Raw genomic sequence first — 22,952 nt, 5'->3', positions numbered from 1 at the left:
TATGTGATTTGTATTGATTTATAAGGCAATATCTAGTGGCCTCACTGGATGACTTGGGATAGTATTGGAATTACTGGTAAACAAAGTAAGTTATGGTGAGTAAAAATAATTAAAAAAAAGACATCCTCCATGAATAGCAAATAGAAATAGCACATATGGCAGGTTCACCAACTTGCCTTTCCCCATAGCCACAAGGCACACATACTGTACTGCAGCAAGGGATTCTGGGTAATGAGTGTGAACAGTAAATACAGAGCACTACAATATAAGGCTGCGGTCCCAGTAATGTCTGTGACACGCGCGCCCGGCGGTTTGCCCCCCCCCCCTCTCCGTCCGTTTGCCCCCCCCCCCTCTCCGTCCGTTTGCCCCCCCCCCCCTCTCCGTCCGTTTGCCCCCCCCCCCCTCTCCGTCCGTTTGCCCCCCCCCCCCTCTCCGTCCTTTTGCCCCCCCCCCTCTCCGTCCGTTTGCCCCCCCCTCTCTGTCCGTTTGCCCCCCCCTCTCTGTCCGTTTGCCCCCCCCCTCTCCGTCCGTTTGCCCCCCCCCTCTCCGTCCGTTTGCCCCCCCCCTCTCCGTCCGTTTGCCCCACCCCTCCGTCCGTTTGCCCCCCCCTCCGTCCGTTTGCCCCCCCCCCCTCCGTCCGTTTGCCCCCCCCCCTCCGTCCGTTTGCCCCCCCCCTCCGTCCGTTTGCCCCCCCCTCCGTCCGTTTCCCCCTCCGTCCGTTTGCCCCCCCCCCCTCCGTCCGTTTGCCCCCCCCCCTCCGTCCGTTTGCCCCCCCCCTCCGTTTGCCCCCCCTCCGTCCGTTTGCCCCCCCCCTCCGTCCGTTTGCCCCCCCCCTCCGTCCGTTTGCCCCCCCTCCGTCCGTTTGCCCCCCCCCTCCGTCCGTTTGCCCCCCCCCTCTGTCCGTTTGCCCCCCCCCTCCGTCCATTTGCCCCCCCCCCTCCGTCCGTTTGCCCCCCCCCCCTCCGTCCGTTTGCCCCCCCCCCTCCGTCCGTTTGCCCCCCCCCCTCCGTCTGTTTGCCCCCCTCCGTTTGTTTGCCCCCCCCTCCGTCCGTTTGCCCCCCCCCTCCGTCCGTTTGCCCCCCCCTCCGTCCGTTTGCCCCCCCCTCCGTCCGTTTGCCCCCCCCTCCGTCCGTTTGCCCCCCCCCTCCGTCCGTTTGCCCCCTCCGTTCGTTTGCCCCCCCCCTCCGTCCGTTTGCCCCCCCCCCCCGTCCGTTTGCCCCCCCTCCGTCCGTTTGCCCCCCCCCCCGTCTGTTTGCCCCCCCCCGTCCGTTTGCCCCCCCCCCGTCCGTTTGCCCCCCCCCTCCATCCGTTTTTCCCCCCCTCCATCCGTTTGCCCCCCCCTCCATCCGTTTGCCCCCCCCCCCTCCGTCTGTTTGCCCCCCCTCCGTCTGTTTGCCCCCCCTCCGTCTGTTTGCCCCCCCCCTCCGTCTGTTTGCCCCCCCCCCTCCGTCTGTTTGCCCCCCCCCCTCCGTCTGTTTGCCCCCCCCCTCCGTCTGTTTGCCCCCCCCTCCGTCTGTTTGCCCCCCCCTCCGTCTGTTTGCCCCCCCCCCTCCGTCTGTTTGCCCCCCTCCGTCTGTTTGCCCCCCCCCTCCGTCTGTTTGCCCCCCCCTCCGTCTGTTTGCCCCCCCCCGTCTGTTTGCCCCCCCCCTCCGTCTGTTTGCCCCCCCCCTACGTCTGATTGCCCCCCCCCTGTCTGTTTGCCCCCCCCCCCCGTCCGTTTGCCCCCCCCTCCATCCGTTTTTCCCCCCCTCCATCCGTTTGCCCCCCCCTCCATCCGTTTGCCCCCCCCCCTCCGTCTGTTTGCCCCCCCTCCGTCTGTTTGCCCCCCCTCCGTCTGTTTGCCCCCCCCCTCCGTCTGTTTGCCCCCCCCCCTCCGTCTGTTTGCCCCCCCCCTCCGTCTGTTTGCCCCCCCCCCTCCGTCTGTTTGCCCCCCCCTCCGTCTGTTTGCCCCCCCCTCCGTCTGTTTGCCCCCCCCTCCGTCTGTTTGCCCCCCCCTCCGTCTGTTTGCCCCCCCCCCTCCGTCTGTTTGCCCCCCTCCGTCTGTTTGCCCCCCCCCCTCCGTCTGTTTGCCCCCCCCCTCCGTCTGTTTGCCCCCCCCCCGTCTGTTTGCCCCCCCCCCTCCGTCTGTTTGCCCCCCCCCTCCGTCTGATTGCCCCCCCCCTGTCTGTTTGCCCCCCCCCCCTCCGTCTGTTTGCCCCCCCCCTCCGTCTGTTTGCCCCCCCCCCTCCGTCTGTTTGCCCCCCCCCTCCGTCTGTTTGCCCCCCCCCTCCGTCTGTTTGCCCCCCCCCCTCCGTCTGTTTGCCCCCCTCCGTCTGTTTGCCCCCCCCCCTCCGTCCGTTTGCCCCCCCCCTCCGTCCGTTTGCCCCCCTCCGTCCGTTTGCCCCCCCCCCTCCGTCCGTTTGCCCCCCCCCCCCTCCGTCCGTTTGCCCCCCCCCCCCCCTCCGTCCGTTTGCCCCCCCTCCGTCCGTTTGCCCCCCCCCCTCCGTCCGTTTGCCCCCCCCTCCTCCGTCCGTTTGCCCCCCCCTCCTCCGTCCGTTTGCCCCCCCCCCCCTCCGTCCGTTTGCCCCCCCTCCGTCCGTTTGCCCCCCCCCTCCGTCCGTTTGCCCCCCCCCTCCGTCCGTTTGCCCCCCCCCCCTCCGTCCATTTGCCCCCCCCCCTCCGTCCGTTTGCCCCCCCCCCTCCGTCTGTTTGCCCCCCCCCCGTCTGTTTGCCCCCCCCCTCCGTTTGGCCCCTCCCCCCCTCCGTCCGTTTGGCCCCTCCGTCCGTTTGGCCCCTCCCCCCCTCCGTCCGTTTGGCCCCTCCGTCCGTTTGGCCCCTCCCCCCCTCCGTCCGTTTGGCCCCTCCCCCGCCTTTCCACTTCTCTCTGCTGAATTCAGTGCTGCTGTGTGACAGCAGTGTAGAACACGCCCCCTCTCTTCCCATTTGTCAGAGCAGGGTCATGTGACCCTGCTTTCAGCACGAAAGTATCTCTCCCTTGTCTCCCCAAGCAGAACGCTTGGGAGAGCGTGTGTGCACGCGCGCGAGCACAGCGGGAGAGGGGATGTGCTGATCAACATTGCAGAAGGTAAGCGCCGCAAGCGCCAATCGAGCTCAGCGCCAGCGGGGACTCAGCCTTACATGTCTAGAGCTCTAAAATTCAGCAGGCAAAAGGCCTAGAGCAGAGCGCTGCAATTATTTTTCCAAAGGGGCCAGATCAGAATAGATTTCGGAGTAAACGGTGACAACCTTATTGCAATGTCATTTTTAGCTACATTTAAAGTCTTCAAAATGTTTCATAATTTTGCAAGCATGTATAACACACACACACACACACACACACACACACACACACACACACACACACCGTCACTATAAGCGTATGAAGGAAACACAACATATATATATATACAGTGTTCGACAAACCTATACATTTGCTCGCCCCGGGCGAGTGGATTTAACCCCCGGGCGAGTAAATATTGGCCCAAGCAGCACACGTTTGGTACTAGGTGGCGAGTAGATTTTTTTGTGTGGCGAGTAGATTTTTTGGTGATTTGTCAACCACTGTATATATATAACACATACTGTATGATATTGCATGTCATTTCCCAGAATCCCTTGCTGCAGTGGAAGTGCTGTGTGCTGGGTGATAATGGTGAAAGACAGGGTTGCAGACCTGTCTAAGACATGCAAATGAATATACAGGAATATTTACAGTTGCTTTATGCTTTACTGTGGAGGGTTTTTGTCACTTTTTTTACCCACCATAACCTTAAGTGTGGTGATTACCGACTCTTATCTCATTTGAGCAAATGCCAGCAACCAACCTCACACTGATGATACCCATCAAGGTTGAAACATGTCTGTGAGTGGGTTAACTGGCTTTGCATCTCCCAAGCCATTGCTTAAAAGCTGTGTCTAAAGCAACATGCATTGGCTAAGGGTTGCTCATGTAATGTGAGCTTGAGATAAAAGGTGGCACTGTGTGCTCATTTGCATGTCATTTCCCAGAATCCCTTGCTGCAGTGGAAGTGCTGTGTGCTGGGTGATAATGGTGAAAGACAGGGTTGCAGACCTGTCTAAGACATGCAAATGAATATACAGGAATATTTACAATTGCATATATATATATATATATATATATATATATATATATATATATATATATATATATATATATATATTTCCTCGATTCTAAGGGTACACTTATAGTGACAGCGACGTCAGGCTGCGGTCGCTGGAAATATCAAATTGAGATAACTTCCAGCGATCGCGACGAAGCTGTCGCGTCTCGCTTACTATAAGAGCACGCACCGGCTACAATGCATTTGTATGGACACGCCGTCGCCGGCACTATAAGCACTGCCTAAGAAGCACTTTTTTTTTTTTTTTTCACGTGTCTGAAATTGGGATGCGTCTTAGGCTGTGGCCAGGGTGAAGAGAAACGCGAGCGCTCGCTCGGCGCAACCAGGTTGACGAATCTGGGTGCACACGTCCAAAGTGCGGTTGCTTGCTCGTGCGCAGGTGTGCTTGCCCCGGTGCTCTGCTTGGGGACACACAGAAATTTGATATTAGGTGCGATGGCGCCCCCCCTCCATTCAGTAACACCCCCACCTGCACTCGCAACTTTTAACTGGACAGGAAAAAGCTCCTGATCGGCCAGCGTCTGACGTCACATCTCTCGAGCGTCGGTGCGCTTCTCTTCACCTTAGTCTTAGGCCCGTATTATAGTGTGCGTGTGCGTAGCACTTATAATTGGCTCTGGTTAGTCAGCCTTTCTATAATAGGGCCGCGTGATCGGGGACAAGACCGGGAAAAGTAAGTTTTCGCGCCGCTACCGCCGCTGTAATGTGTGTGTGTCATAGTGGATTTAACATCGTGGCGAGCTCCTATTGACCCAAGCAGCACACGTTTGCTACTAGATGGCGAGTAGATTTGTTTGTTCGGCGAGTAGATTTTTTGGTGATTTGTCGACCACTATATATATAGTGTGTGTGTATATGTATATGTATATATATATATATACATACACACACACACACACACACACGCACACACACTGGTCGACAAATGACCCAAAAATCTACTCGCCGAACAAAAAAATCTATTCGCCACCTAGTACCACACGTGTGCTGCTTGGGTCAATAGGAGCTCGCCACGATGTTAAATCCACTCGCCCGGGGCGTGTAAATGTATAGGTTTGTCGAACACTGTATATGTATATATATATTCTTATTCTCTCTCTCTCTATATATATATATATATATATATATATTATATATATATATATATATATATATATATATATATATATATTCTTAGCCTAATTGGTAGGAGCGCAGGAATCATTCTTTTTTTTCTATATGTAAGGCCTATCTTTTTACGTGCAGCAAACTTCTATAGGGAGGAGTGCGGTATTATGTACAGTTTCTTTCTCTCTCTCTCTCTCTCTCTCTCTCTCTCTCTCTCTCTCTCTCTCTCTCTCTCTCTCTCTCTCTCTCTCTCTCTCTCTCTCTCTCTCTCTCTCATATATATATCTATCAACATTGCACAATAAAAATAATTTTTATTCATACATGTCATTTTTTTTTTATATTTTATAAATTATTAACTCACACAATCTATATATATATATATATATATATATATATATACACATACACACACACACACACACACACACACACACACACACACACACACACACACACCCCAGTGACACACATACACACAGTACCTTCCCAGCCTGTCGCTCCCGGCAGCACGGACTGTACACAGAAAAAGTGTGCGTCACGTGCATGCATGTTCACAGAGACACGCGCCCGCACCTACTATAGAGCAAGCCTTAGACTGAGTCCCCGCTGGCGCTGAGCGCGCACATGCTTGGAGCGCCGGGTGTCATGCATGCGCGCGGGGGGGGTGGGATTGTGGGTAGTTGAGCGCGCTGGAAAGTATAATTTTTTTGTTTACCTAAGCGCCAAGCCTGTGTGCTTGCGCACGAGCGCACACAGCATGAGCGGGGACTTATATAGATATATGTATGTAAGTAACCGCCGCAAGCGCCGCCTGCTCAGCGCTAGCGGGGGACACAGCATTAGAATCGATTGTTTAAAATAAAAAACCTGCTAGGGGCGCTGCAGCGGGGATGCTTTTAGCGGTTTAAAAAAGCGGGTGCTAATGGCGGTTTGGCCGCCAGTTGCAGTCCTGGATACACGGCCGTCACCCTTCATGACTATCATCGAATCTCAGCCTGGCGGGTGTTGACGGGACCGGAACGTGAATGCAGCTTTCAAAAGTGGTGGGGGAGAAGATGAGCAGGAGCAGAGTGAGCGCCCGGGACACAACATAAGTATCTAATGATGGAAAGACGTTGCTGCCAACCCCAGCGCAGCTCCCATAGTGCTGCTCCCATAGTGCTGAGGAGAAATGTTGCAGTGCAGTGTTTTTATTTATTTTTATTTATTTTTTCCCTCCCCAAATAGTTTTTATTAAATCACTAGCTGAGAGACCCGGCGTTGCCCGGGATGTGAATACCTATTAATTGTTGGATGGGGTTGTGAAGATGGGTGGGTGGGTGACTGACTGGGTAGGTGTGTGGGTGACTGACTGGATGGGTGGGTTATTGACTGACTGACTGGGTGGGTTACTGACTTTACTGACTGGGTGGGTTACTGACTGTGTGTGTGGGTGTGTTACTGACTGGGTGGGTGGATTACTGACTGGGTGAGTTACTGACTGGGTGAGTTACTGACTGGGTGAGTTACTGACTGGGTGGGTGACTGACTGGGTGGGTGGGGGAGTGTCACGCTGTGCTCACCACAAACGAGGCGGGACCATGGTGCTGCGGTGGGAAAGGATATAATGCCACCCACAGCCACGAGGGCACGTCTTGAGTGTAGAATGGTCTGGATATCCGGTCCGGGGCAGGAGAGATACGGATAGTAGTGGGTACTGTTAGCCAAGTTCGGGGTTAGAGAGAGCGAGTGGAAACGGCGGCACTGCAGAGCGGGGAGCGCGCCGAGGGCGGCGTGGCTCCCCAAGCCTTACAGGGAGACAGTGAGTGGGTGGGTGACTTACCTTGAGCGGGTGTGTTTTATGCTGTGCTCGCCACAAACAAGACGAGACCCCTGTGCTGAGATGGGATAGTAGCCACCAGCCACAGACACGGAGACCCTGTCCGGAATGTAAAGTAATCTTGCTGGCCGAGTCTGGGGCAGGAGAAGTGAGAGAAAACATATACTTGCCGAGTCCGATGAAGGAGAGGTCCAGAGCGAGTGAGGTACTAATACCAAGGTCAGAACTGGAGAAGAGCTGATGGTCGGAGTCCAGAGCCAAGGGTCAGGGCAGGAGAGATTCGGATGGTCAAAGTTCAAGCCAAGGTCGGGGTTCCAGAGAGCGAGGGTTCCAAAGGCAAGCAGAGTCGGTACCCGGGTAAGCAGAACTAGGACAAGGTAACAAAACGGGAGGCAAAGGCAAACACCAGGTAACGTGAGTCTATGCTCAGCCGAAGTGCCAGTGGCACAGCTGAGCATTAGTAGCAGGCAAGGACCAATCACCCCAGGGGGTGGAGTGGAGGCGTAACCCTCGCGGGGACAAGGGATAGGCCGAAGGGAAGAGACAGTTGACAGTACTGGAAATAATGAGTTCCTCTTGACTCGTCGCTCGGGGGCGTTGCGCATGCGTCACACGCAAGTGACGCGTCTCACTTCTGCCCTCCAATCCCGCGGTGTGGGGTCTGCGCCTGCTCAGCGCGTCAGCGGGGACTGACGCTCCCATGGGGAGCTCTCTGCACGTGCGGGGAGAGGCGCGTGCCAGAGGAGGACAGCTCTGAAGGTTGCCAGCAGGTGTCGGGCCGGAGCGGGGGTAAATGCGGGCGCGTGAAGTCTGCGCAGGGACCGCGAGTTGTGACAGTGGGAAGTTGGCAGCTGGGGGAGGGGGGCGCGAGACTGCCGGGCTGTGACAGGAGGTGCGCGCAGGGTAAGCTTGGTTGGCGCTTCGACTCCGTCCCAGGTTGGGAGGGGGGGAGTGGCCGAGAATGGTGGCATTGGGCAGGAGGCGCGTGCGGGGGAAGGCTGGAGGCTCCTAGACAATCGGTTTCCCCCCACCCCTGGTGCTTGTTTCCAACCCTGTCCCCGGAGCTTGTTTCCAACCCTGTCCCCGGAGCTTGTTTCCAACCCTGTCCCCGGAGCTTGTTTCCAACCCTGTCACCGGAGCTTGTTTCCAACCCTGTCCCCGGAGCTTGTTTCCAACCCTGTCCCCGGAGCTTGTTTCCAACCCTGTCCCCGGAGCTTGTTTCCAACCCTGTCCCCGGAGCTTGTTTCCAACCCTGTCCCCGGAGCTTGTTTCCAACCCTGTCCCCGGAGCTTGTTTCCAACCCTGTCCCCGGAGCTTGTTTCCAACCCTGTCCCCGGAGCTTGTTTCCAACCCTGTCCCCGGAGCTTGTTTCCAACCCTGTCCCCGGAGCTTGTTTCCAACCCTGTCCCCGGAGCTTGTTTCCAACCCTGTCCCCGGAGCTTGTTTCCAACCCTGTCCCCGGAGCTTGTTTCCAACCCTGTCCCCGGAGCTTGTTTCCAACCCTGTCCCCGGAGCTTGTTTCCAACCCTGTCCCCGGAGCTTGTTTCCAACCCTGTCCCCGGAGCTTGTTTCCAACCCTGTCCCTGGCGGTGTTTCTTTCCCCCCCCCCCCCCTCTGTCACCTGCGCGTGTTCCCCACCCCCTCTCCGCCCCTCCCCTGCGGTCCCCGCTGAGGGGAGAAAACGGGGCCCTCGGGTGGTGAGGAGAAGCGGTGCGCGCTCCTTCCACCCCCCCTCCCCGGTGCTCCCGGCGTTCCCGCTGAGGGGAGGGGAGAGAGAACGGAGCCAGCACACGTTACCTCAGGTGGTGAGTAATCCGCAGGGGATGAATCTGCACTGAGGTTATTTTCTGAGTGTGTGGCAGTTGGGTATGTGAGGTCAAAGAACCACGAAGGCCATTGAGAGGCGTGCGGGGTGGGTCCGGGCCACGGACCAATCAGATTGTCCAGAGGCACAGCAAATATACAACTTTTTCAGCAAACAAACAATGTTTTCATTTTTATAGATATAGATTAAGGTATCTTAGAATCGAGGAAATACTGTGTGTGTGTGTGTGTGTGTGTGTGTGTGTGTGTGTGTGTGTGTGTGTGTGTGTGTGTGTGTGTGTGTGTGTGTGTGTGTAAGTATGTATGTCTGTGAGGATCCAATATACCAGACGTTTCAGTTCAGGGGGTGACCGAAACGTCGGGCATATGTGTGCATTTTGGACCCAATAAACCACTTTTTTATGTGATTATCTCTTGTGCTGTGCCGGTATATTGGCTCTCTATGGATCCTCACAGAATTTAACTATTTACTCTTTCCGTGCACCACACTTGCCTCTGCTGAGTTTTTTTACTGAGTGTGTTGCCATTATATCTCTCTATCTCTCTCTCCTTACAGAGGCCCCACTCTCTTCCCCAAAGCATTTAATTTAAATGCTTTGGGGAAAAGTTTGCGCACCCTTGCTCTAGATCAGGGGTGCACAAACTAGGGGTCGCAGGATTTTTCTCTGGGGGGGGGGCCGTGGCAGTTGCAGAGGCCCCACGCTTTTCCCCGAGGCATTTAAAATAAATGCCGGGGGACCGCGCAAGGCCTTTGCAACCTCAACTTACCGTGATTTCAGCCGGCTTCTGGTCATGTCGCTATGACAACGTGGCGTTATGGTAACTCGCGTCAAATGACGCTGCCAGGTCACGTGACCCTCTGCATCATTTGACGCAGGCTCACTGGAGAGGGGGGCGCCAGGGCCGGCACGGGGGGGACACAGCAAAAAAAACTTTGCACACCCCTGCTCTAGAGTATTTATGTAATAAAGTGAATAGGAAGCTAAACTTGACACGCCACTGCTTGCTCAGTTACATGTCACTACCCAGAATCCTTCTCTGCATCTTAACTGCATGTGACATTGCAGTGACTGAACAAGATTGTTGGGACTTGTGGCGTGGATATTATAGCTTTGCTACAAAAATGTAAGGAATTATTATGTACCTCACATGGAGTCCTTAAAGATATTAAAAGGACTAGATCTTCCACAAAGACCATACATATTTATTAAGCCATTGTATTCCATACAATTTCTTCTTGCTCCAGAAGAAACCATGTGCATTATTTCAAATAGCTGTAAGGCCTCTTCCAGTGTGGAAAGGTTATCTTATGGTTTGAATACCACTAATCGGTAAATAAGGGCCAATAGGTTAAGAATACCCCCATCACTCTCCCCACATTTACCGGAACTCTACTACACATCTGTCCCAGACACCCATCACACCCCTTCAATAGACTGGGTGGGATTTGCTATATTGGTTCCACAGTAAGGATCAATGGCATTTACCCCTACAAACATTGATTTTGTTGTTCCAACAACCAGAATCTTGTTACAAATAGTATTGTTACTGTTCTTGCTTTCAGAACAGGATAACCTGGCTAAGTAAGGCAACATCTACGAAAACAAAGCAGAACCTGTATATTATTATTATTTTTACTAGTAAGCAGACGACACCGCATGTGTGGACTTCGCGAGAGTCCAGGTTTGCAGCAAATAAGTAGCTACTATCCTGGCGAGAGAACATTATTCTCCCTCCCGCTCCACACACACTTCCTGCAACTGAAGAAGATATCGATGTAGCAGACCTTATTGCACCCAGTAACATGCAAAATCGTGCAAGTAGTTTGCATTGCAAAACGCACAATAACCTGTTAATACCCGCCCCAGCAGTAACACATGGTGGTGCCATAGCAGATGCAAGAACTTTTGCTACATCTGTTTAGAGAAGAGCGGTGGAGTATTGGACATGGTCTAGACCAGGGGTAGAGAAATATAGAAAATTCATCTAGCACACTCGCAGGACGTCAGATGCTCACGTGGTAGTTCACCAGGTTTCCCGTGCAAAACCGTTGGTGCCAACCTGCCAGTTACACACCATAGGAAATCTGGAGTAAAGAAAATTGCTGCAAAAGGGCAATGTTGCCACAATTCAGATTGATCCGTATTTTATTAAGCGTCCGTGCAGGAGTATCAAACACGTTTCTGGGAAGCCACGCCCACCCTTCGTCAGGTGGAAGGAGTAGCTCATCAGTAGCATTTCCTTATATATCTACAACATTAACCCTTTCGCTGTGACCGTTACGGGTCACATAGTCATAATCCAAGAGCTAAAATATGTATACACTATATAGTTCTAAATGTTACATCAGTGTAACATTTATACAAAAAATATTTAAAAACAAGTGATAGGCTATGTACAATTCATATGGATATATGTAGTTGACAAAGACTTAGAATCACAGAAACTGAGCCACTGATTGAGCCACCTCTGCTGAAGCAGAGAGTGCCTGAAAACCTGTACTGTTGACCGCTCTTGAGGACTGGAGTTGGCTACCCCTGGTCTAGACTCTAGATCAAGTAGAGGTAGAATAAGACTGAAAGAAAGGAATCCGTTATCAGAGAGGGTAGGACATGTTAGAGAGGTCAGTGAGTGCAGAAAATAAGTTCATGGGCTTGGCATATCGATGGGTGGACCAACTCTCCTATTCAGATATCTAAGTTGGTTAGTGGGAGAGACACATTGGGTTGTGGACAGAATTGTTACAAACAAGCTCCAAAGTTGTCAAGAAATGATGAGGCTGGCTCAGGGTTGTGGTACATGGAGAAAGAAAAGAGACAAATAGTATGAACTTTGAAGGATAAAAATGAGAGGAATTGGCTATGACTTTAAATGTGCATTAAGGAGCAAGCAAGATTTATATTTCCCTACTGTTTATTCCCTGGGGTTATGGATAATGAAAAGACCATTATAACGGAGTGCATTAGAGACAACATTTTAGACGGAGTTTAAGAGTCAGAGTTCATGTACTGCAAAAGCAGCGGCTTTTAGCACAACATAGTAGTATCACAGACGCACAATCCTTCAACTAATTTTGAAGACTTTTCACATTATATAGTGACAAATAGGTATGCTTGTGCCCAAACTACAGAATTAATTCAATGGACATGTCTAAAAATTTAAACTAGGTTCTAATTATGTTGTACTTGTGTTTTTCCCTTTACAGGTCCTACCCTTTATATATCGTGCTATTGGTTCAAAGCATCTGCCTGGCAGTAACATCAGCTTTATTCATTTCGATTCCCATCCGGATCTCCTTATACCTGTGAATATGTCTGCAGATACGGTGTTTGACAAAGAAGCGTTATTTAGGTAATGTCATGCTCATTATTATCGTTAAATCGGCAACCACCCCCTGAGCTGAAAATAGGGTGGTTGAGCTCTGGGGACCTTATAGTTACCACCCTGGAAAGAAAAAAAAGAGGTGGGTTAAATATAATAATAAATGAACAGCAGGGTTGTCAGCTTTAAAATAGTTAAAATTTTTATTCATTTGCCTTGTTCTGGGTGACCGGCATGTCCAACCACACAAAATGAAGCATTGTGCTAAGCTATTCACAATTGGTCAATTAGGTCTTTAGTACTGTACATGTAGTAAAGAGATGCTTGAAACACGGTTCAAGGTTTATGTTTTATAGTTTTGTAGGCCTTGTGTTGCTCTGAACTAAGCATTATGTTTAGGGAGAAATGAAGATTATCTATAATGGAAAAACAACCGCTCATCCATATATGTAATGAATATTCTTGTGAGATAACCACAGGTGCTCTGAGGGATATATAACTAGTATATCTGGAATGAAACAAAAGAAGGATCAAAAGGTTCCCTCACAATAGAGCACTCAATGTGCGGAATGCAGTAAGTGGACTAACAATGGTCTACCAGTATAGATACTGTTGATAGGTCAAATACGCCCATCATAACCAACGTGGCCAGGAAAAACAATAACATTTTATTCAAATATATATATTAAAAACACTTAAATCACATTCAAACATTAAAATAACCCCATAATAGAGTGGCATAATCAGCAAAGATATATAACCATTGGTTATTAATTCTAGTATCTGTTAATAATGCTGTCCAAAGCGTCAAATTTTACAGACACTATTGTCTTGCAATTAGTAGGTAAGTACAAGCAGGTAGGTATTACTCTCAGCCTAGGTACATGTCATATAACATGCCTCTATAACATGTTGGCGAACAAATATGTTAATCATATGTTGAATACTGCGTAGTAAAGCAATAATGTAGTGGCTATTCTCATCAGCCTAGGTACAGTACATGTCATACAGCAGGTCTTTATAACATGTTAGCGGACAAATATGTTATTCATGCGTTAAATATTGCATAGTAAAGTAGTGGTATAGTATAGTATTATCCCCACCATGGAGAAATAGTAACCGTTGTTTATAGCCAGTGTTCGACAAACCTATACATTTACACACCCCGGGCGAGTGGATTTAACATCGTGGCGAGCTCCTATTGGCCGAAGCAGCACACGTGTGGTACTAGGTGGCGAGTAGATTTTTTGGTGATTTGTCCACCACTGTTTATAGCTGTATCCCAAACACCACATAAACCTCTGTGATCTATTCTCTATACAATTAGGTGTTGCGTTGTTAGTAGGATATAATTATAACCATGGAGCATATTCTCATATACTCAGCTGTTGTATCGTGTACAACAGCTGAGTATATGAGAATATGCAATATTTAACGCATGAATAACATATTTGTCCGCTAACATGTTATAAAGACCTGCTGTATGACATGTACCTAAGCTGAGAATAGCCACTACATTATTGCTTTACTACGCAGTATTCAACATATGATTAACATATTTGTTCGCCAACATGTTATAGAGGCATGTTATATGACGTACCTAGGCTGAGAGTAATACCTACCTGCTTGTACTTACCTACTAATTGTAAGACAATAGTGGCTGTAAAATTTGACGCTTTGGCCAGCATTATTAACAGATACTAGAATTAATAACCAATGGTTATATATCTTTGCTGATTATGCCACTCTATTATGGGGTTATTTTAATGTTTGAATGTGATTTAAGTGTTTTTAATATATATATTTGAATAAAACTTTATTGTTTTTCCTGGCCACGTTGGTTATGATGGGCGTATTTGACCTATCAACAGTATCTATACTGGTAGACCTTTGTTAGTCCACTTACTGCATTCCGCACATTGAGTGCTCTATTGTGAGGGAACCTTTTGATCATTCTTTTGGATCATTCCAGATATACTAGAAATGAAGATTAGTCTGAGTATGTTCTTGAGTCCCGTTTGTTTGTAGCAGACTGATGCTAGTCTATGATGTTTATAACATAAGAATGCAATTCCTGGTAGTGTGAGGTATGTCCTCACCAGCATATATTAAAGTTGTAATAAGCAGATCATTCAGCCATGGCTCTGCTTTTAATGGGATTTTTGTTTTTTCTCTTCTATTTATGCTTGGCTTTTTTTATTTTCTCATTGCGTTCCGCACGTAAGCATGGAGAGGGGAGAAATAATATCAATGTTTAATGTTATATAGTGGTGTCTTGCTAATCCCCCCCCCCACCCCCAAAAAAAATATAGAAACTCACCCTCTCCAGCAGTCTATACCAGTTGTGTGGGCACCAATTCCTTCACACTTTTCTATATGTATTATTTCTTCACTTAAAGATCTGTGTTGTTGCTGCTGCTGCTGCTGCTGCTGCTGCTGCTGCTGCTGCTGCTGCTGCTGCTGCTGCTGCTATTTAATTTCAATAGTAGCACCCAGGCAGTTTATTTCAAAATTGAATGTACTTGCAAGTTATTCCTTGTAATTTATGCTACAGATTACGGATGTAACCAATTTCATTGTTCTCTGTGCTGGGGAAACCCGCGGTCTGGTTTCTCTCTGGGGGTGTCCCATTTGATAGAACAGCCCCCACCCCAGACAGCCTCAGCTGTTACTGTCCCCAGAGCTGCTGTGTTTCACTTTTCTTGCCGAAGGTCGGGGAACAATAAGTCTGGCTACATCTGTATGCTTTTTCCAGCCTGGCACATGGCTCTGAACATCATGGCATCAAAGTCCGAGAAACCTCGCGGTTCAGAAATAAAGATCTAATGAATTTGGTCAATGGAAAGTGTGTTTGATTGCACAAGAACTTGTTCAAGATGTGTAAGGTAGTTGAAGCCACACTTCTTTACATATCATTTCATTTGTAAAATATGTTGAACATTTACTAAAATAAAAGTATATGGGAAAAGTAGATGTCCTGTAACTGGCAATGGCTTTCTGTGCTGCAGAGTAAGACTGAGGCCTATCACTGTATGTCATAGTGTAGCAGTGTTCCCCATTCCGGAGAAGATTTTACTCCAATTGATTTTAATTGAGCTAATCCCTTATCTAGAAGCGGCTTCATAGCATGTTGAATAAAGTCCCAAAAGAGGAGGCATCCATGGCAACATTGATGTATATGGTGACTGCTACATGATCAGGTATTGAAATTAAATGTAAAACTTTGGTATCCGTGACACCTAGAAGAATATTTTTTTGCACAGCTTAAGGGAACGTGGTATTTTTAATTTGGGTAAGGTACTTTTTATTTTTATTTTTCGTTGCATAATTATGTTGTGTGGAGCTATTTCTGATGGTTTGAACAATGGTGTGATTTGCACTTTTTGTTTTTCAACATATTGCTGCTGCCGTTCTTTGCCTACAGCAGCACATTTAGAAAAGCTGAATTAGGCCGCACGTATAGTGCCCGCGACGGCGACCCGTCGCCGCTAGCGAAAGTTGTATTTCGCTTTGTGGCGTTGCGCGTGACCAGGGCATTGATTGGTTATGGGGCTGTCACATGAGGCGACAGCCCCTGAAAAATCAAATATTCCCGGTTTCCGAAAATCGCGTCACTTTGTCGCCGTCGCACTTACTATAAGCGCACGCGGCGGCGGCGGCGACAATACATTTGTTTTCGGCGATGTCGCCGGCACTATAAGCGCGGCCTTAATCATGCAACATTGCTCTAGTTTGTTTACCAGTAGATCGGCAGTGATGTTTTTATTGGCTGTGCCACATTGTAACAGTTTGAAGTGATTGTGACGGTGAGTAGGTAACGAGGCTCTCAAAGATTAAGCCCGTTTGGTTACCTCTGATCCATGTTTTGGGGTTCAAGAGTGTCAACTCTTGAACCTAACTGTTGTGCTTGCATAAACTGTAATTGTGCGACAATAAAGGATTTTTATGTTTTTGCCTTTCCAGGGATGCCAGCAAGCAGGGATTGCTGTGGTATGGGTTTCAAGGGGGGGTTTGCGGAGAAAGTGTTGTCAGAATGTGTCTAGGTAGTCGGGGTCCAGAGTTGCTGGATACCCCAAAAATGTACCCAAGAATCATGCTTGATTCCCCGATACATGTAGGCACATTGTCCCAGCAATATCTCCCCTTGAAAACGCTTGCGCGACTCACCGCTAGGGTTCCCTGCTTCAGCACATCCCAGAAAGGTAAATGGTGCAAAGGGATGAACAGTGTCCTTGTAACTATAAGGGGTCCCTAGATTATGGGGGATACCCAGGCACCTATATAGGGGTTCACAGGTTCTCCAACCATAGATAAGTTTGTGAGGGGATTTTTAAAGTCCAGTACTGTACTAAGTCTATTTTATAGTGTATAGGGAATATAGGCTAATAGAAAAGTGTACACCAGAAGAAGAACTCAGTTCTAATAGCACTCGTTTACCAAGTTGTGTAAATGGGTTGTAATTAAAAGTATTCTTTATTGAATCAGTAATTAAAATAAGGTGTGCATGGACTGACAGCCTAGAAATCTCCTGGACCCAGCACCCCGAGAAAGGCAAAACACACAAAAATCTTTAATGTCACAAAATCTGCACACAGTCAAAGTAATGCATTTCTTACAACTGGGCCCAAGAGCTGACACTGTAGGACCTCAACACACGGATCAGGGGTAACCAAGTGGGCTTAACCTTTATTTGTGAGCCTGGTTAACCCCTTCACCATCACAAACCGAAGCAGTACCTCACAAATATTACTGAGGCCCTTTGATTTTTGACTACAACTGTTATACTATTTACCTCAAAATAGAAGCTACACAGTCCTTTTGTATATTTATGTTTGGTCAGTCCTTGCACACCTTATTTTAATTACTGATTTAATAAAGAATACTTTTAATTACAACCCATTTACACAACTTGGTAAGCGAGTGCTATTAGAACTGAGTTCTTCTTCTTCTGGTATATATGTTAATACAATTCTCAGCCGAGCACCTTACCCTCTTCAAAGTCTACTTTACCTACTTAATACTTCAGCTGAGCAAGGGGTTAATTTTCTCTTTTCCTTTCCCCTCCCCATCCTTCCCGTGGTATACTAATAGAAAAGTGTAGTTTATTATTCTATTCCCCGTACGCAGAGACTTAGGACATGTAAAAGTATATTTTTAATAACATTTGTGTTTGATATAAAATGTACGGTTGTGCACGGTATTATGAGCTGCGACTTTCAGGGCCAATGATCTGATAGGGCACAGGGCTACCAACTTGGTGCCAGTAAGTCTGTTCAGACATTGGACATGAAAGCCACAGAGGAAACCTGAGGTGTGAAGACCATTTGGGCGGGAGGGAAGGGCTCAAGTACCCACGTTCTGGGATGAATAGAAGTCCTCCGGACTACCATTTGCCCCACTAGACTTGGAGGAGCCTAACCCAGCGGGTGGCATCTGAATAGCAAGTGGATAAGGTGGCAAACTTGCGCATGCCATTGGCTGATTCAGAATCCCCGCTTGCCCGGCTTCACAGGACTGGCATCACTCTGATGGGCTGGTAAGGAAGTTCCCACGCTGTGATTGGTGCAGTATTTTGGGAATGAACTCCAAAATACTATAAGAAACCTCTCAGCCAATCACCTGAGAGATTCTCAAGTGCCAGAACTGTTGCGGGAAATTAGAAAGTGGAAAAAGATGCCTCTGCGCGAATAGCTGAGCACCGGCTTCAGAAAAACCAACTCGAAATATTTCTAAGAATATTTTCTAAGTCCTGCTTTTTGGGACCAAGTTCCCATAATAGAACGTAGCGGTTACGGCTGGTATTGCAAGACGATTTTTAGTTCCAGGACTTTTAGTTTGGAGCCAAGTCCCGGTCGAGCAGATTCAAGTCCTCCGGAAAAAAGGGAGCGGAAGAGTCTGGAACTTCATGCCGATTTGGGTTCCAGGACATTTCGGACTAAGTCTCGGTCAACTAAAGACTCTTGTTTCGAGTACCATTTAGCGAGGAAAGTTTTTGTTTTTTACCCCAGGTCCCAAGTAACTGTGTCTCTTCTTATGTAGTTTGTGTATTATTGTGTGTATGCCTTTTCATGGAAATAAATTTACAATTTATTTCACTTGCCTGGTCTCCCGTGACAGTGATGTGTTTTCTATAACACATTTGGATGAATATGGAACGCTGGCAAAAAAAGCCAAATGCCCGGGAAGGTAGCAGCTGTGGTGGGTCCAATATTGTTCCTCCTGCAGTTAATCCCTGTTGCCCAGGGAAATCTGTGGTCCCGTTCCTGGAGAAAACAAGTCTGGCTACATCTTCAAATAGAATAATAAATTAAAATAAAGACTGCTTGCTATGCAATGCCTAAATGGAAACATTTATGGTCTTACGATTTGGTGTATGTATATGTTGTTTTATATAGTGCTACAAATGCTTTGCAACTGCAATTGTGATCCGTACGGAGCTGTAAACTGGGTTCAAAGATCCAAGAATTGTGTGGAATTGTTTCTTTGGTTGAGTTGCTTCGAACTTCAATTGTGCACATAATTTGCAAACGACCTACAGTCCGTTTAATTACAAAGTGCTTATATTAACCACAGTGCTGTTAATGTTGATATCGACAATCATTTCCAAAGTATAACATTACAAAGGGAAAATAAAATAAATGAACACACTGTAAAATCAAGTATAGATGAAGGGAATAGACGTCTTCTGGATAAACTTTTCTGCCAAAAGGAAGGTTATATTAAAAATAAATTGCAGTTTAAGCAGCAATAATACTTTTGCTCTTTTTTTCTTATTTTAATATGTAAAATATGGCAATGTATAATTCTCCATTCTCACCTAAGCTAGCAATTGTTTAGTGCTGTGAAAAGTCCTTATTGTGTGCCTAACAACACAATGGCTTCCTTTCAGTTTCAATCAATCCTTCAGTCAGTGTAACTCAGCAGCTACAATGTATTCTTATATTACTAAGGTTACCTTTATCTATTGTTACAGTTTGCAGCTCAAACGGCTGGGAACATTGGCAACAAGTTATCATAAACACGAAAGTGTTGCAAAGATCTTGCACTGCTGGGTTGGTGGGCTAAAACTTGTAGGAATCAAATGATGCTTTCAAACTAATTAAAATGGCAAATATTTGAATTAAATAAAAGCAGTCACTATCTAATACTATAGAACTGATTTATAATAATAAAAAAATAGGATGTCACATGTGATGCTGGGTTTAAGGGCACCATTTATTGGCACAATCACCTGTTTTTCTATTTGCACTCAATGGGGCATATGTATTCAGTCAAACGTGGTGCAATTCTGGGGCATACAATTGTATAACCGACTTGTAGTAAAAGTAAGAATAACCTTCCCTTCAACATAAGGCACATGTATGTTCTTTATTTCAACATAATGAGGTACAGTATATTCTATAAGCTCGGAGATCGTCAGATCGCACGGATTGACTATGTCACACCTTATAGAATATACCCCAATGTCTTCTAACTGAAGCAAAATTGCTCACTTTGCTTTCTTTCCATTCAGGGGACTTTGCACTTGAAAGCATTTGTCTTTTTAGTCTTTCTGTAACAGGGACTTATCCCTGTTGAAATAAAGCAGCCTCAGAGCTCTGAGAATCCAGCAGAGAGTTAATTGCAGCCACTCAATTAACTAGTTTCCACCTGGACTTATGAGCTCTGTAAAAAGCCTCATGTGAGACACAGGAGAGAGATTCCTTAGCTCACATTTGGGCTGACAGAAGGAGAGCAGAGAAGCCTGCACATAGGCTGTGCTGAGATCAAGACATCCAGAGACTTATATTTCCTGGACACAGAGGACCCAGGAACCTGCCTGAGACTGACATGGAGGGGCCACCTGCTTAAGGTACTTCCTGAGACTTTGGGGTGATAGGCTGGTAATGGAAATATCCCTCCAGTCCTGCAGATAGTCTGGGGAAGTAAGTTAGCCCTTACAAAGGGATAGGGGTGTGTTATTTTTTTTTTTTTCTGTTTTGCCTGGATAAAGGAACAGGCTCAATAAAGCCAAGATATAATTTCATCCATCGGTGAAGATTCGGTTCTGGGGTTCACTAAATCGCTGTCAGTGTAGCAGAAGAGGACCAGAGATGCAAAATTCTGTGGGGAAGATCATGTGACCAGACAGTCACTAGATGCAATTGGTGCCCTGCTAGAGGGCAGGGCTCAAAAAGGGATGTGCCAGAGCCCGTTTCAGAAAAGGAAGGGGTGTGACTTTCCAAATGGTTACTATAGAAACAAAAAATGCTTGTTACATTATAATACATAAAAAATGTAATTCACTGTTGAAACAAACATGTAGGATATTACTTAGTCTCAAGCTTTAAGACGTTCCCTCAATGTTGTCAGACTTTTAAGCTGTTTTTTTTTGTTTGTTTATTTTTACGATGGATCATATAACTGTAGTGAAGCTAGTGGTAAAGATCTGTAAAGTTATTTAAAATAATCAGATGCTAGAAAAAAATGTTCATTGAACCAAGTTGTCTAAGATAACAGTGGAATTATAATAAAGGCTAATTATGTTGCTAATAAAAGCCCTCTTTAAAAAAAAAAAAAAAAAAGGCAATGGGTAGAATTGTGAAAGGTTAGAGCCTGCACACTGATACTGCAAAAATAAATGTATATGTATACAAAAATCACAAAAATTAAGAAAACAACTGTCACTGCAAACCAGGTTATTTACACCTTTTTACCAGGATCATTCATTGAGCAAAACAAGGTAGAGAAATACATTGTAATTTATTTAGCATAAATTTGCCTACACACAGTGAAACACAAAATACAGGCACAAAGACACACTTACTTTGGGGCTGGGGTTGAAAACAAGACTTTCCTAGGTGCAGGGCACTCTATTTGGAGAGTTTTACCCTGACCGGGACTTAACCGGAATCTCCTAGAACTCAAATCAGCATGAAATCCCAGCTGTGACCGCTACGTTTGTTTTTTGAGAACTTGGGCGCACAATGGGACTTAGTCTCTGGCGGGCAGGCTTTTCAGGTTTGAAATCGAAGCCGGTTGCCTTACTTTTTCACACAATACAACCTTGAAAAGCCTGCCCGCGCTTTTGCGGCTCTTGACTCAAGGGAAACACACAATCTGATATTTATTCCTGAAATAGAAGCAGACAGGACAGCCAATCGGCGAGTTTGAACTTTCTTTATGCAGCCAATCGGAGCCAAACCGGGTCACCGGGAAATTTGAAATAGCTAAGGGACATGCGCAAGCCTGCCACATCTCCCCCCAATGCCACCCAATGGGCAGGCGCACCTAGGTCTGGCAGAATACGTGGCATTCCCTAGGACTGCCATTGATCTCCGGACCTAGTACTCCGCCTTTTCCCACTAACCTAACGCTGTTCGCACCTCTGGCTGATTTGAACTCTGATGTGCAGCAGACATACCGGCGCTTATGTATTTGCACGGGCTGGCTGTTTGGACATTGGTTCCGAATGTAAAACACACTGGAATACACTTTAATAAACTCTGAGTTTCTGGGTACAGGGAACAGACAGGGGAAAATTGTACTCCTTTTTATTTCTTTTTACATGATATCCCTCCATGCTTTCCCTTTGACTCAGGTTGGACTCTGAGTCGCGCCCCTCCCCCCCCCAACCTTCTGTACTGTTGGGTACCCACAAACCATATGCTGTTTGTGGGTCACCATGTCACTAGCTGGGGTACCCAACTTAGCCTAGGGATTTCCTCAGCTAAAGAAATATGTATTAATCCCTGTGCCTCATTCTCCTTTCCGTGTGAGTCGCGCTTACGTTTTCAAGGGGAAGTATTGCCGGGACATATTGCCTATATGTATCCAAGAATCGGGCATGATTCCCGGACACATTTATTGGGGAAGTGGTAACTCTGGACCCCAACCTCCTAGGCGAATTCTGTCAACGGTTCCTCCGCAAAACCCCGCTTGAAAGTCATACACTAGCAATCCCTGCTTGATTGCATGGCCGGAAAGGGAAAAACACAAAAAAAGGTTTCATTACATACAGTACAATGTAATGATACAATGTTACTGAGTTACAAGAGCTAACTCTCTTGGACCCGTATACACAGTGCAGGGGTAAACAAAACAGGCTTGACCTTTATTATATTGCCTGGTTACCCCCTCCTGTCACAACAACCACCTTACACAAAGAGATCTCCTCTTCACAAACGCTGTACCCAAAACATTGATCATTATATATATATTTATTTATAAAATGTTTACTAGGAAGTAATACATTGAGAGTTGCTTCTCGTTTTCTAGTATGTCCTGGGCAGTGTGTGTGTGTGTGTGTGTGTGTGTGTGTGTGTGTGTGTGTGGTGCATGTCCCATAGAAATAATAAAAGCATACATTACCATGAAGCGGCAAAGAGGCGACAGCACTCAAGACAGTTTGCAGCAGTATTATGTATTAAACATATAGCACATATCTCCTCAGAGGAAGATCCCCCTGTGGGATCGAAACGTTGGAGATATGTGCTATATGTTTAATACATAATACTGCTTCAAACTGTCTTGAGTGCTGTCGCCTCTTTGCCGCTTCATGGTAATGTATATGTATATTGCTCTGCATCTGATGATATTTTAGCTTTAGTTAAATGTACTGTTTTGCTAACCAGTTTTGCAGTACCCCTACCATTTTCAACTTTTGTCGCTCTTTGCCCACACCCATCACCCCACTAGGGGATTTTACAAGGCTATTCCCAAAAACACAAGTACGGATCACTTGATATAGGCTGTTCAACTAACTGGTAGATCTGCAA

General features: G+C 47.3%; 1 protein-coding gene across 2 annotated transcripts in view; it reads left to right on the top strand.

The window, feature by feature from the left end:
* The window catches only part of C2H5orf22 (chromosome 2 C5orf22 homolog), a 45,118-nt gene that overhangs the window by 416 nt on the left and 21,750 nt on the right, over window positions 1-22,952 (top strand). For both annotated transcript variants that reach the window (XM_075585903.1, XM_075585902.1), the window contains exon 2: window positions 12,080-12,225. In XM_075585903.1, coding sequence (XP_075442018.1) covers window positions 12,080-12,225 — 146 coding nt within the window. The remainder of the gene's footprint in view (window positions 1-12,079; window positions 12,226-22,952) is intronic.

Source organism: Ascaphus truei, chromosome 2, assembly GCF_040206685.1.
Source record: "Ascaphus truei isolate aAscTru1 chromosome 2, aAscTru1.hap1, whole genome shotgun sequence".
NCBI classification, from domain to species: Eukaryota; Metazoa; Chordata; class Amphibia; order Anura; family Ascaphidae; genus Ascaphus; species Ascaphus truei.
The sequence above is the reverse complement of the archived record's forward strand: the minus strand, read 5'-3'. Positions and strand labels throughout refer to the sequence as shown.